This window comes from Strix uralensis, chromosome 3 (genome assembly GCF_047716275.1).
Source record: "Strix uralensis isolate ZFMK-TIS-50842 chromosome 3, bStrUra1, whole genome shotgun sequence".
Taxonomy (NCBI): domain Eukaryota; kingdom Metazoa; phylum Chordata; class Aves; order Strigiformes; family Strigidae; genus Strix; species Strix uralensis.
This window is the reverse complement of record NC_133974.1, coordinates 134,967,180-134,981,858: the sequence shown is the minus strand read 5'-3', so window position 1 is coordinate 134,981,858 and position 14,679 is coordinate 134,967,180. Positions and strand designations below refer to the sequence as shown.

The 14,679-nt window shown below is 40.6% G+C and overlaps 1 protein-coding gene across 3 annotated transcripts in view; it reads left to right on the top strand.

Annotated features, from left to right (window-relative positions):
- The first annotated feature begins 1,091 nt into the window (after nt 1–1,091).
- The window catches only part of EML6 (EMAP like 6), a 119,174-nt gene continuing 105,586 nt past the window's right edge, over nt 1,092–14,679 (top strand). For all 3 annotated transcript variants that reach the window (XM_074864519.1, XM_074864518.1, XM_074864517.1), the window contains exon 1: nt 1,092–1,288. In XM_074864519.1, the coding sequence (XP_074720620.1) occupies nt 1,092–1,288 (197 nt within the window). The remainder of the gene's footprint in view (nt 1,289–14,679) is intronic.

The following is a 14,679-nucleotide window of genomic DNA, read 5'->3' as shown; positions in this document are numbered from 1 at the left end:
CGGTCTCTTGTTGAGCAACACCATGAAGTGGTGGATGTCTTACCCCAAACAACGTGCAGCAAGCGCGCTCGGCGGGTGGTGACAACACAAGTCTTGCTTTAGAAAAAGCAGAAGGCGAGCAAGGAAACGTGTTCCTTGGGAATATCATTCCAAAGGATGACAGTAAATAAAAACACAAGCCCCCACTACTTCATGTCAAATCGGAGTGGTTTGTGACTGAACAATGGGAACATAGAATAGTTTTAACTACAGAGCTGATGTAATTACATAGTTGCTGTAGACTCTGACAGGAGGAAGTTTGGGGTTGCTGGGGGATAAGGAAAGGTGGGCTAATATTACCATATTTATGCCAGATGTTGCACAGGAATCCTGTCTTTCACTAATACCTCCTATGAAGACTCAGAGCATTGGATCCTGCCGAAAAGGCTTAGAAGACCCCAGACCAGCCGGAATTGCCACAGCACGGATCCAAACAGCGCTCCCCCCCCGCCGAGTAGTCCGTTTGCATTTTAAATACAGTGCATTCTGCAATTCAAAACTACAGGTTTTGTTTTTTTTTTCTCTCTCTTTCAGTTTTGACCCAAAGGCAGACCTCTCGAACAGAAGAGCACCCAGGAAGCTTTTTGCAGGAAGCCGAGAAGGTGCAGGAGAGGAGATGCAGCGGGCAGTCTTTGGCAGGTGGTGGTGGTGGTGACGCACAGAAGTTACTTTGCCTTGGGAAGGAAAAAGCCCTGTCTGCTGCATATGTAGGTGTATTTTTGCGATCTCCCTTCTCCCTCAAGAAGTTGCCTGGGTCGCGCAGCAGCGGGGAAGCGGCAGCTGCTCGTCCTGGGCAGCAGCAGCCGCCGCAGCAGCAGCAGCAGCAGCAGATTATGGTGGCAGCGCGGCGGTGGGAGCGGCGGCAGCCCTGATCCGCGAATCCGTTTTTCCTTTCGCCATCGTCGCTCGGAAGTGCCACCTGAAGCTTCGGCGGCTGGGCAGGGACCCCGCTAACATTTGAAAGGGGAAACCCCTGAAGGGGGAAGGAGTTAAGGGAAGGAGGGGCAGCGCTAGGTTTTGTGCGTGCTGGTGGGGAGAGGGGATTGGTTATCATGGCGGATCGGACAGCTCCTAGATGCCAGCTCCGTCTGGAGTGGGTTTACGGGTACAGGGGTCACCAGTGCCGCAACAACCTGTACTACACGGCGGGCAAGGAGGTGGTTTACTTCGTGGCCGGAGTCGGCGTCGTCTACAACACCCGAGAGCACAGCCAGAAATTCTTCCTCGGGCACAACGATGATATTATCAGGTAAGGGGGCTGACTTTTCTGGTGGTGGGGTGGGGTGGGGTTTAAAGGGAAGGGAGGAGAATGTAGGGCTGGCAGAATCCCCCCTCCCTGCTCCTTAGGGCTCGGCTTGTACCTGTCGTTTCAAAGCGGCTCAGGATTTGTTACCAGCAGTCTGGGTGAAAGCTGGGTTTCTAGATACTGTTGATTTTTATTATTTTTGCAGCAAAGCTTCAAAATGTTGCAAGAATAAGAGCGAAGGTAAGTTTTTCTATTGCACTGCACCAAAAGCTAAGCACTTCTTTATGGCATGGAAGTGTGCTGGGAAGGTCTTAGTGCAACAGTGCTGCAAAATTGTGGATCTGGCACCTTAATCTTCCCAGAGCTGGGACCCCAGCTCACCGGCTCTGATCTTACAGAAGGCAGGTGTAGCTCTCTCTACACTCAGCAGATCCCAGCACAAGAGTGCCATAAATTTGGCACAGAGCTCAAACTATTTTTTTTTCAATATCATTTGGAAAATTTCACTCAAAATGAAGTTTAGCTGTTTGTACTCCAGCCAAAAAATCCCAAGCCTGCTGGTGCAAGATGGCTACAGAAGCACAGGTCTTGCTCCTGGTCTGACCATTTTTTTGTCTCTTTCTCTTAAATTCTGCCTAAAAAGTGGCTTTAATTGATGTTGTTGTCCTGCAGAAATATTAATCTTACTGCACGTCACAAAATAACACAGTAAAAATGTGGTTACAGAGTTCAAGGTTGCCATGTAAAAAATCTGACCAAAACACAGACAATAGAAAATGAATGTTGTATGTACTACCTTATGACAGAAATCTGAACCTAGAATATCCTTAGGAAGGGTGTTGCATGGTCATGACACTCCGCTGAGCACAGCTGACAGCTGCCCTCCCCATTCACCTAATCCAGCATGAATGAAGCATTTTCTTGATGAGGTGAAACCAGAACAGTCCCAGGTGACTCATGGTGCGGTAGTGCTGAGGAAACATCTGCTGAAGGCAGAGTTTTGACACTCAGTAGCAAAATCCCTTAATAGTCCTATAATCATTCTCGAGCCTTGTTTACAGAAACCATCCCCTTTTCCCAGGGGGAACTTCTGGCTGCTCTGCATCCCCGCAGCATTTTCCTCCTCTTTATAATGTGTTAAAGCAATAGCATTTTATGAAGTACAGTGGATGTGCATAAAAGTTTATTCTGGTTTCAAAGGTATTATCAGTTCCAAAAAGCTGTTCAAATAGACACTTGGCTGCCCAGATCCTTCAGAGAAGAATGAGTATTTCAGATGCATCGGCAGTATCATGAAATGCAATTTTTTCCTTGTTGTATGGACATAAATGTTGATTCTCTACAGAATAGGAAGTGTAATCCATGTACACAGTTGGATATTTCTGAGCTTATGTTTGAATACTAGAAATATAATTTGTCAAGAGACAACTACATATCTACATATATCCACTGGTTTTTGGTTGGACAGTGATGCTTTGGTTCTCTCTTTTTGTTTTTCTTTTTTTTTTTTTTTAATATTCCATCAGCTGAGGAAGAAACGTCCCAATGATTATACCTGACAGCCCCTCCCTCCCAAAACCGATTGTATCGTACAGCTTCTATGCCCTTTAAGGCTGCTTTTGGCAGTGTCACATCTATAATGTACGATGGGAATAGAAAGAATATGAGTGTCTGATGTTTGTAGTTTGACACAGCCTGTGCCTGTTCTGCTCATTAAAGAAAACTGCAACCACCTGTTCAAATTAGCAGGTGTTTTGAGGGACTCGCTCTGTGTCCAAATCAAGCTTTGGAAAGGTTAGTTTTGTTTCTGATCTGCAACAAGATGAGAATGCTGTAGGACAACTGTAATTTCAACAAAGGATGAAACATTTGCGTCCAGAAAGCATGAGCAGGACCCAAATAACAGTTGATTTCAGCTTTTAGTGGCCATGAAATGTTGCTGTCACGTGTGGTTTAAGGAAGTAGAGGCTCTCCAAAATGCTGCCAGAATATTCTATTGTTTGCACCTGGTAATGGTTGCCTCCTTTGCTTTTGATGCACTTTGAAGTCCTTACTGACGTAATATCCCACCACTATAAGTACTTTTAAGTCTTTGGTTCCTGGTGTGGTTATCACTGATATGGCTAATAATGCAGGAATTGAAATTGTCACATTTCAGGCTTCAGAGCTATCGTCTGATTGAGATGAATGCAATGAATGTACTTACCCAATTTTTCTGGTTTTGTTGGTATTTACTTGCCTGAGACCAACTTATAAAGACTAGTGCTTACATTTGCAGTCCAACAGGTTGCAATTTCCAAAGAGATTTGAGATAAAATTTAGAAAAAGGAAACTTACAGATTTTGGAAGGTACTGCGAAATCATTCAGACTGCAAGACCCTGAAGTGGGAAGATCTGCTTCTGAGGATTGCCGTGAGCGCCTTCTGTGTCGAAAGGTTTCAGTGAATACTGTTTCGTGGAAAAAAAGTGGTTGAACCCACAATGCAGAAGGCTGAGGACCTGTGTATTACTTTGAAGTGTTTATTTAAATCATGAAAGTGAATATTTGTCCTTGGCGAAAAGGTCAGATTTTTAAAAGTGTATGTTAAATGTGTTTTCACAAGTTTAATGGTTCTGCCTCCTGTTTTGTATCAAGATAATGCAGTTGGACATAATTTAGTTTGGACTAACGTAGGCCAGACTGTATTGGATTAATGGAGAAATGCCATTTTTCCAAGATTTATATTTGAAAAATAAGTTCTGTTTGTATAAGGAAGTTAACGTGCTGCACTCAGCTGATAAGGTAGATGTTCGGAGCATGAGCAAGCGAGCTCTGAATACTCTGTTGTGTGTGCGAAGCCGCTATAAGGTGCTGTGCTTCCCAGCTCTTCCTCCTTCTTAACTTCATGATGAGCTGAGGTCCTGAACTACCCGGTTTTAACTTTGAAGTGAGCCTGCTCTGTGGAGGGGTTGGACTGGGTGACCTCCAGAGCTCTCCTCCTAACCTAAAGTATTCTGTGATTCTTTTGTTACTTCCAGTTGTATAATATAGTTCTTCTTGCATGTTACCTCGTTGTGGACTAGTTAATGGTATTGATTAACATGTGCTGCCATTGTAAAAGAGGATCAACACATGGTTGAAATGAATAGCCCTGGTTCTGGTCTCTGAAGGCTCCTGATGCACTGTGTTTGGAGATTAAAAAGACATGTCATTTATGAAGTTTACTTTATAATCGAAGAGCATGAAATACACCCTGTTCTTCTCTGTCGCTCTTTTTTTCCCAAATGAAAGCTTTGATTGTGGAGTCCAGCCGAGCAGCTCAGGGGGGTGAAGGTTAGAACACTCCTCCCTTCTCTGAGCTGTGAGCCCTACGGCTACCCTGAGCTCTGCGTTACAGACCACAGAGCACTCATGACGTGTCTTGCACGGTAGCTCGACATTTGATTGTTCTTGAAATGGGATCTAGCTGAAGCATCGTAGCTGATGTGTGACAGCTATCCAAAAGCATAGCTATTGCAACTTCTTCACGGAGAAAGTGTGCTATAGACATATCGTTATGCACGTAACTGATTTTCATTGCATTCGGTCACTTGTGCTTTGCAGGAATAGGTTTCAGAAGCTGTAATATTAACGTATGGGGATTGTTTTCCTTCTTGAGTAATTTAGAAGTGGGCTTGTGCAGCAGCTCATTGTAGCGGCTGTATGTTAAAGTCTTGCCATCCGTGCAGCGTCACTGCCTTCAACAGAACTCACACAAGTGTAGGATTTATGTTGAGTACAACCGCTTGCAAGACGGGATTGTTAGTTTTGACAGTAATTGAACATGTTCAAAAGAACAGAAGGTTTTCTTACTTTTATATTGTGCATTCCTTGTAAACAGCCAGCAGTTAGATGAGTCCTCTTTTGGCTCTCAGTGACATGGTGAAGGGGGGGCAGTTCTTTCCTATTACTTTTCTGCAATTTCTGCATGTGAAAGCCAAAAAAGCTTGCCACAGAAAACAGCAAAAATAAAAACATAACCAGTTGAGATAATTCTCATTATAATTTAGATACAATCAATTTTGTTTAGTTTTACAGAATTCATTTGTAATCAGAGGTTCCTAACCTTGAGAACTTTTTCCAATGGTGTAGTAATAGTTATATCTTCCTGTTCTTGTGGTTCCAAGAATTTCTGCAGTATTGAACAGTTTTCCTGAATATGTCCAAACTGACTGAGAGAACACCTTTGATAGCATATTGAAGGCTTCACCTGTGCTTTTTACATACCCCAGTTTTCTGTGTTACCTGCTATGGTGTAGTTTTTGCATTTACAAAAGCACATTTCGCATTACAGTTGCCTTCAGGCAAGTCACTGGTGAGACAGAGGGCCACAGGAGACTGGTCCCTGTCTCAGGTGCCTGTGCAGCGTGTGCTGCCTGGGCACAGTACCTGGAAAGCCACCCTGCCATCTGTGGATACCAAAGCATGTTGTTTATGTAAGGCTGCTTACAATGTAATATCGGAATATTCCTGGAAGTACACTGGTGTGTGTGTTCCGCGGTGCTGACAGACTGAGATTAAAATTGCGGATGTGCCAGTGGCGATGAGGTTTACTGGGCAGCGAGAGTGACTAGAGGCCTGGTTTGTTCTTTAGATCGATCGTTTCAGGAGACAGGATGCGTATTGGAACATGACTGCACGTTTTCTTGTCTTTCTGCAGTTGGGAAAAAAGAAATACGCTTGAAGCAATGTTGTATGTTGTTGCGTGTAGTAAATTAACTTTGGAATAAGTAAATTGATGGCAGAGGTATGCAAATCAAAATCTCAGAGTTAAAATATCTAAATTGTATGTTAATAGTTTTATTTAAAATCATGTATTATAACACTATTTCTGTTTACAGGGTGGTGCTTATTTGAAGGGATCTAAAATACTTTAAATTTATGTTTAGTTGTACCGTTTGGATGGTGATGGTGACAGAGTGATGTTGAAGTTACTGTGGTCATTTCTCATCAAAAGGAAGGCTGTGCTGTCTGTGGCTCGTGCTAAACCTGGACTTTAGTCACAGAAGGTGCACATGCAGGACTGCTGAAATACAGTGACCTAACAGATGGCAAAGTAGCAATGAAGCCATCCGAGATGTTCAACAACAGAAATTCCAGACCTGTTTGTTACGCAAATGCTGTGCGAGTTCCTATGCAAAGCCATGAAAGCTTGGAAGGCGTGACTTTGGAACAGCAAGGGTGAGGCAGGATCTGAGATCTGTGCATGCTAACGTGCTTTGGGATCTGTTTTGAGACAGTAGGTTGTTAAAGGAGTTTCATATTAGAGAAATTAATCCCCCATAAAAACTTATCTAATCAGCTTATTGCTTCTTTCGCTTTCAATCTCAAAATAATCAGGGGAAAGTGCCATTTATTTCATGAAGTTCTGGTGGCCACTCTTTGTTGCTTTGCCTGATTGTTGTGGTGCATTTAGATTTTAAGTCTTTACAGGAGCATGAGCTGCTATAAATATTTGTTTCTTCAATACCCAGATTAATGCATCAAACATGTTGGAATATATAGATGCATTATCTTATTGAATGTGATTTTAAAAATACATAGAGTGGTTAAAAGTGTAGAGAAACTCAGTAGGCATTTATAGCAATATGTCTATGAGAAGGGCTGTCAGCTCACTGCAGCATTTAAGCAGACCAGTCTGAGTGCATCCCAATGATACGTCAGATAGGGGAGCAGAAGAAGTAAGATCTATTGCTTGCCCAGTTACAGCTTGCTTGCATGTTTGGACAAATGAAAAGGTGTTTATTATTAAAAATCACAAGTGGAGGTTTGAGCATTTAAATCGTTGGATTGATTTAACTCATTTTAAAAATGGGAAAGAAACAAACATGTCCAACAAAACAGGAAGCACTTGTATTCTTCTATAGAAATATTTGAATCTTTATTATGTTTTTATCTTTTCACAGCTGAAAAAAAGACAGCGTTTAAGTCTGTATCAGCTAGTATATTAAAATTTTTTATTGGATTTGTGTGAAGCCCCTCATTATCACACAGAACTGAGTACACAGCTTATTAAATGTCAAGGTTTTGGTATGCATTAGTCTTATGTTGGAATGCTGCAGTTAGACATTTCTCTGTCATGTTATTTTACCTTTTTTTCCCCCACTGCCTACAGTATCTTAAAAAAATAAACAAAGCTTAATTTTTGCTGGGGGTTTTTTGTTGTGTTTTTGGTTTTTTTTTTTTAATATTTGCTCTGCATTAACTCTCTGCAACTTTTACTTGTTTTATTTTATTTCAGTTTGATTTAAGATGACTAGGAGTCATCAGGTAGTGGTGCATAATTGCTGTTTTAACAGGACAAAAACTCAGAGAAAATGTTTTGATATGAGTAACCTGAATTTCAAATTATCTTAGAAGGATCGGGAGAACTTATGGGACAGTTCTGTATTACCATTTTCTACTATAAAACTTACTGCAAAAGTATACAAATTCTGATTTTTACAGAAGTCTATAAGCTGCATCTTGTAGGACAGAAGAGATCAACCTCCATGAACTATTACTCCCATCTTTCTTTCTGACTAAATGGATGTCAGATAGATTTATCTAGGCAATTTCCAGATACTTATTGTCTTTCTTCTAAGTCTTGATTAGGTTTTTGCAGCAAGAATCACATCTTTGTTTTAACACTTAATGGAAAAATGATAATGTGTATTTCAGTAATTCATACTTTTGCCCATGGTGAGTCGTTCGTAGCTGGTTATCTCAAGAAAGGATTTTGTCGGTAGGGGCTACAAATGTCCTTCCAACATTTTCCCCACGCAAACTGGCAACTGAGATTTTTCAGATGAGGAGGTGCAAGTGGCTGTAGTCCGTGCCTCGGGCTTTTCCCCAAGGACACGAGGGCTGCAGTTCTGCTGGTGGAAATGGAAGAGAGTTTTGGTTTTGTACTGCACTGCAGAAAAAAGCTCCTTTGCTGTAGTATTTATTTGGGAATACAAACAGGCGTTTTGGTTTGAGGGAGGTTGTTACTGATTGAAACAAAAAAAGTCTTGGATGAGGAGGAAGTGCAGCGATATTTGTAGCAGTACTTCTGATATATCTCTGTAGAAGGACAAACTGCTGGAACTGTTCTCAGGTACCGTAAATACTTCTCTGAGGTATCCTCAATGACTTTAGTACTAGGCTTGCGCCTAGCATCCGTATGCTTTCTGCAGCGCCAGGTGTTTGAATGCTTCTCTGCAAAAGCAGAAGGGGTTTTAAGGTCTTTTAAAGAGTATTCTGTTCGCTTGCCTGCTGCTCATTTTTTTAGGAACCTTGGTAAACAGCAAAAAAGCCTACTTTTTTTCCCACTTAAAGACTCTTCTTTGGAATAGGAGCTTGTTTTTCATGAGATGCATTTCTACCCCAGGAGCATTTAGTTGCCTGGAGTTTCTGTCTAACAGACAAGTTGAATTTAAATTCTTCTTTAGAGGTGGTATTTATAACAGACTTGGAATGAGACCTCCAAAGCTTTAGGGAGGCCTGAACTTAAGGCCAAGTCTAGACCATATGTTTATGTCTCTCTTGAAGACAGACATGATGAACCAACCAAGAGATCTCTAAAGGAAACATGGTTCAACCCTGCTGCATCTTCAGGGACAGTGACACTGGATGCATCCAGGGAAGAATATCTCAGTGCTTTGGTCTGGGGTCAGTGCTGTTGCAGGGAAAGGGTTGCATGTGTTATGCAAATATACTGGAAGTAAAAGTTACTGGTTTAGTTTTCACATCATTTCTACCTTGCATTCTCAACAAAATTGTGCAAGTTCTTAAGAACAAGTTAATGATGATGTACTACTCAAAGGAAACAAAGAGGTATTGCTATTGGCGTGACTTTCCGTCACGGTGATGTCCTGGCTTGTGCGTTTGCTTTTGTGACCTCTTGAGCTCTTTGCACTTACCAGACACGACTGGCAGCACAGCGAATCAGCTCGACAGTCAGAGATGGACTTGGTGGTTCCCAATTTCAGTGTGTGTTGTGTTGCTGTACACATTCGCATTTCAGAATTATTGCTGAGAGGTTTTGCATGTACTAATGTGTTTTTAATATAAAATACTTCAAGTTTCTTTAAACAGGCTAACAGCATGATGAACTTCAGTACGCTGTATCTTACTGATATAATTTCTGTTGACGCTGTTGAAGTCTGTTCTTGACAGATGGATTGGAATACACTGAAACTGTGGTAATAAAAATAGAATCTGAAATAAACTATACTCTGAGGGAGATACAGCAACCCCTTTATTTGGGTTGCCCAACACTCCTTGTTGCAAAAGATTTTGCTGAATTTTTATTGGGAATTTTGAGTGCCTTCATTATTTTTAGCAGACCTGAATGTTGAAGGGATAATCCTACATGCAATTTGCTAACTTGTCATACATTTTATATGTAGTCATACTAATATTGATGCATCCACATCAAAATTGGGCATGTATTTATGCAAAACGTCTGCTTCCTTGTCTTCAGAAATTGTCTTCAATATGCAGAGATAAAAATTGCACGTGTCATATACACTTATACTGTCTTTATTATTACTTGCAAATATTAATTTCAAAATAATGGTATTTAGAACAGTTTCGGGCAAGATGAGCTGAGCTTCTGAAGAATTCAGGATAGTAGAATACTTCCCTCTTTTTTTATAAAAAGAGATGTTGTTTATTCCAGAAATGATTAAGTTAACTATAGTAAAACAAGACAATAAAATACGCCTTCAGTTTATGACAGCTCTACTTGCAGTCAAAGTTAGAACGTTTTTTCCTTTCACCCTGACTAGTCAGACCATACTGCCTTCTTCTATGTACCTTAAGATATATTTAACAAAAGGTTAGTCACAGTCAGCTTCTGTCTGACCAGAAAACATGTTAGATGTAAATTTCCTTAATTTTTTCTCTCATATCTCGAGTTTTTGAACATTATTCATAAGGTACCTAAAGGAACTTTTGGCTTAGTTCTCCAAATGCTGGAATCTATGATTAGGTAAAAGTTGAGCTTTCTCTTCGTCCTTCTGTCTGGCAGAATATGAGCAAGATGAATATGTATATGTGACAGGTTACACTCTTTGACCCTCTTTACACTGGTGTTGAGTATGTGCTAGTGTGGCCACATTTAAACAAGATTTTAGCGTAGGTCTAGAGTAGATTCCTGATTCCTCTAGGGTTCTGAGATTACTTTCTCATCAGTTTAGAAATTATGTATTTTATTTTAAACACCCATTGAAATACTGTTCAGTGAAACTCTTCTTCCTATTAGCAGCTGTAAAACAAGTTTGTAATATACAATGATGCTCCTGGTCCAAGGTCTAATTTGCAGAGTGATTACTGCATATGGGCTGGCTCTACTGCTTCTAGAGGTTTGCATCTTTTTTTAAAATATGTGGCAACAGGAGGAGGCCACAAATCTCTAAAAGGATATTATATGGAGTCTTTAGGAAAACTGTCTTGTTGAAAGAACTATTTTAAAACTTGTCAGGCTGAGGAGCTTTGGTTATTTCTGGGAATTACTTATAACCATCTTGGTTTGACAAGCTGCTTTTAGAATGGGCAGTTCTGTGCTGTATTCTGTGTAGGACTGCTTATAATGCAGTCCCTCCTTCCCAAGAGGTAAATAACATAAATGCCTTTTGCCAGAGACTGCTCTTTGCCGTTGGGTTAAGTATCTGGAGGTGGCCTTGCAGCAGGCTGTACCTCTGTTTCCCCCGTGTCTGTGCAGCCGGCACCTTCTCTGGTGGCAGTTAGGACTGCCTAGATAAATTGCCTTCTGGCAGCTGTAGGCCTTTTCTGTGGCATAGGAACGGAATGGTATAGTACAGATAGGGATCTAACCCAGAATTACTAACATCAGCCTAATCCTGAAGACATGCTCTAGTTTCAGCCTGTAGTGGCTATTTGGCATTTTAATCCAGGAAACGGGTTTTAAAGAATTGCACCCAAGGAGCTGTGTGGTTGCAAGAAGCAGCATTTTACGGCAGGTGCTTGAAGCAGGTAGCCCACTAAAATCACAGACAGGAGTATTGCTTTCTCAGATGCATGTTAGTTTAGTGTAACACCATAGGTCTGGCAGGTGGGTATCCTTAATTGGGTAAACAAGTAATAATTCATTAAACATTTAAAAAAAAAAAAGCACAACAGAGAACTTCATTACCTAGTAATGCATACATGTATACCTACTAAGAGGTACCCCTATTCCTTAAGTGGTATGTTTTCACACCGGGTATCACCAGAACTTGTTCAGGTAATGCTGTTTCAGGGAACCTGCTTGAATATAGCCGCCGGGAGGAAACAGGAGTGGCTGCTGCACTAAGGTTTAACATTTATCATGGTGGAAAGGTTGCTTATCCAACGATGCTCGGAGCCTTCCGGGATATTTTTAGAAGATTAAGATTACTGGACATGGGCTCATGTCCTGGTTTCAGCTGGGATAGAGTTAATTTTCTTCCTAGTAGCTGGAACAGTGCTGGGCTTTGGATTTGGGGTGAGAATAATGCTGATAGCACACTGATGTTTAGTTGTTGCCGAGCAGTCCTTACGCTAAGGCTGTTACACTTACACTTTTCAGCTACTCATGCTGCCCGGCCAGCGGAGGCTGGGGGGCATGAGAAGCTGGGGGGGCATAGCCAGGACAGCTGACCCCAACTGCCCAAAGGGGTGTTCCAGACCCTGTGGCCTCACGCCCAGTGGGGAAACTGGTGGGGGGCACTGCGGCTCAGGGATTGGCTGGCCCCCAGTCAGCAGGTGGTGAGCTGACCAGAGTATTGTGCGTTACTTGTTTTGATATTCTATTTTTAAATTTATTTTTTTTCCCCCCTTCCTTTTCCTTATTAAACTGTCTTTATTTCAACTCATGAGTTCTACTTTTGTTCCTAGTTCTCTCCCACATCCCACTGCAGGAGGGGGCAGTGAGCACGTGGCTGTGTGGTGCTTAATTGTTGGCTGGGGTTAAACCATGACAGCTCAGGATACACAGTTTTTTGCTCTTTGAGACTTGATAAGATTTTTTGAGTGTTTAATGTTGTTAAATAATGGTGTTAAAGAAGTGCCACTGTCCTTTTTTTTTTCTTTTGTATGTGGCACTTCCCTCCTCTATTCATTTTCCACACTTCTTCGTTTAATCAATTGGTTTCTATACCACATGTCGTGACACTCAGAATGTCATTAAAATTTGGGGGGGCTGCTTTTGGATATGGGACTCTCTTGAATATAGAATTTTGGATATAAATTGTATCACAGGTATCAAATGAATTTCAAATGAAAATTTAACACTTCATATTGTGACAGAAAATTTTAGCAAAGAATAAATTTAAATCAAGAGAGCTAATTCTCTTTATTTCTCTTCTATTAAGTGGAGGGAGAATCCCTTTTTAAAGAAACCTGCACATCTGTGTTGGGCTTATCTCCCTTCCACAGACTTCAGGGAGCCTCCTCTTCTCTACCAGGGAGGAGCTGGGAGATGGTAAGGCTCGCTAGACTAACGCTGGCCTTCGTGACCATAGCTGGAGTCTGATGGTAGCTGCAAGAGCTTTTGGACTCCTCCTTTCTTCTTTCTATATGCTCTAAAATGTTTTGCGATGATAGTTTAACAAATAAGTCACGGTGTTAACCTGAGTAGGCTGAAGTTCTTTGGGAGCAAATGGGGGGAGAAAAAAGCAGTCTGTACGATGTACTGTTTGAGACATGACTGCTGCCTAAGTGACCTTGGGATAATGGAAAATGGGCTAGGAGCACTAAAGAGGATAGTTAAGATTAATTAAGGCGATAGGCCAGTAATAAAGTGGCTATCGAGCAGTTTGTATCCATTTCCTGTGCATCAACTTGTAACCTTTCCCTCTGGGTATTGTTAAATTGCCCCGATAGCAATACTGTATTCTTAAAAAGTGTGGACAATTAAGGTGAAGAACAACAAGGTGATTTTGGAATAAGGCCTATGTGTTAACCATAATTAATTTCTGCATTTTGTTACCTTCTGAATAGCAGCACACTGATCCCATGAGTTTTTCTGAATTGAAGGATATTATACAACTATTGCTTTGTTCCAAGTGAAACTTGATTAATCTACCCAACAACAAAATTTTTGCTGGTGCACATTGTTCACAGTCCAGAAGAGCTGTTCTAAGAAGCAGCTGTGCAGGTGCTAAATACTTTATTTCAAACTGGAAACTTAAAAGCAAGCTGCTTGTAGGTCACACTACAGATCTGTGTAAATAAGCTTGCTATTTATGATTTTGGTCTTCTACACATTAATTCCTCTTTTTGTCTTGGTGGAATGTTGGTACAGTCAAGACAGTGACGGTGAAAGCTGATGTTTGAGAAAGGCAGTAGCTGCAAAGTATGTTGAAGAGTAGACTTCTGGCAGTAGAGGTCTGGAAAAGTTGATTTTTAGCTGTAGTTGCCACATTTAAAAATGTATTATTTTGTAAACTATGACTCATCAGGATGACTAGCATATAAAATGCATGCATTTATTATCGATGGCAGTAAATAATTACTGAGTCCAGCTTAAATTGTGAAAACTTTTATATTTCTGCCGTAAAATCTATTTTTAGAAATAGATGAAAAAAGGTAGTGTAGTTTAATCCACACTGTATAACTATAGCCATCGAATGTAGATAACTAGATTAATCCATGCAGTTATCCTCTATAGCCTCTAATTTAAACTTATACAATGGATTGGTGAAGGTATTTATTCCTTGCTAAGGAAGATTTCAGTATGTCTTTAAAACTTATATACCCCTTTCTAAAGTAAGAATAGTAATCTTAAATTCATTTGGCTTGTTGTTTGGGGTTTTTCTAATTACCATACATAGTAATATTTCTGTTTCAGTGAAATTAGTAGTTCAGAAATAGAACTAAGATGAGAAAATGTTCAGGGACCTCCATCATAAATCCCTGTAAAGAACAGAATTAAAAGACAGTAATAAAGCGTGTGCGCACACACACACACACACAGGGTAAATATTGTTTCAAGAGAAACTGAGGTGTTAAAGAATTTTTATGTGATCAACTTCAGATACTGACATTTTAATGAAATTTGCATGTAATTAAATCCCTCAAATTCTATCTAAAAGTAGGATGGGATCAAAACCTGATGTGTTTTATTTTTTGCTGTGAGCAAAATGTGTTGGGCTGTGTCTGGAATTTTACCCAGCCAATTAAAAGGGAGATTTTAATTACTGGAAGGAGTATAGAGACCCTGAATTATCACAGCTGCATTCTGTTTAATTGAGCAGTAAATTAATATCCCTATTCACTCTATATTACAAATTTATATCACTAGTTCACATTTTTTGGAGTGATCTAATATTCTTATAGCTTATAGATTGCAAGCTACTTGACTGCCTCTGTACAATGCTGCTTGAAGATGAACTGCTAACAAAATCACTTTCGATGCTAAAACATTTCT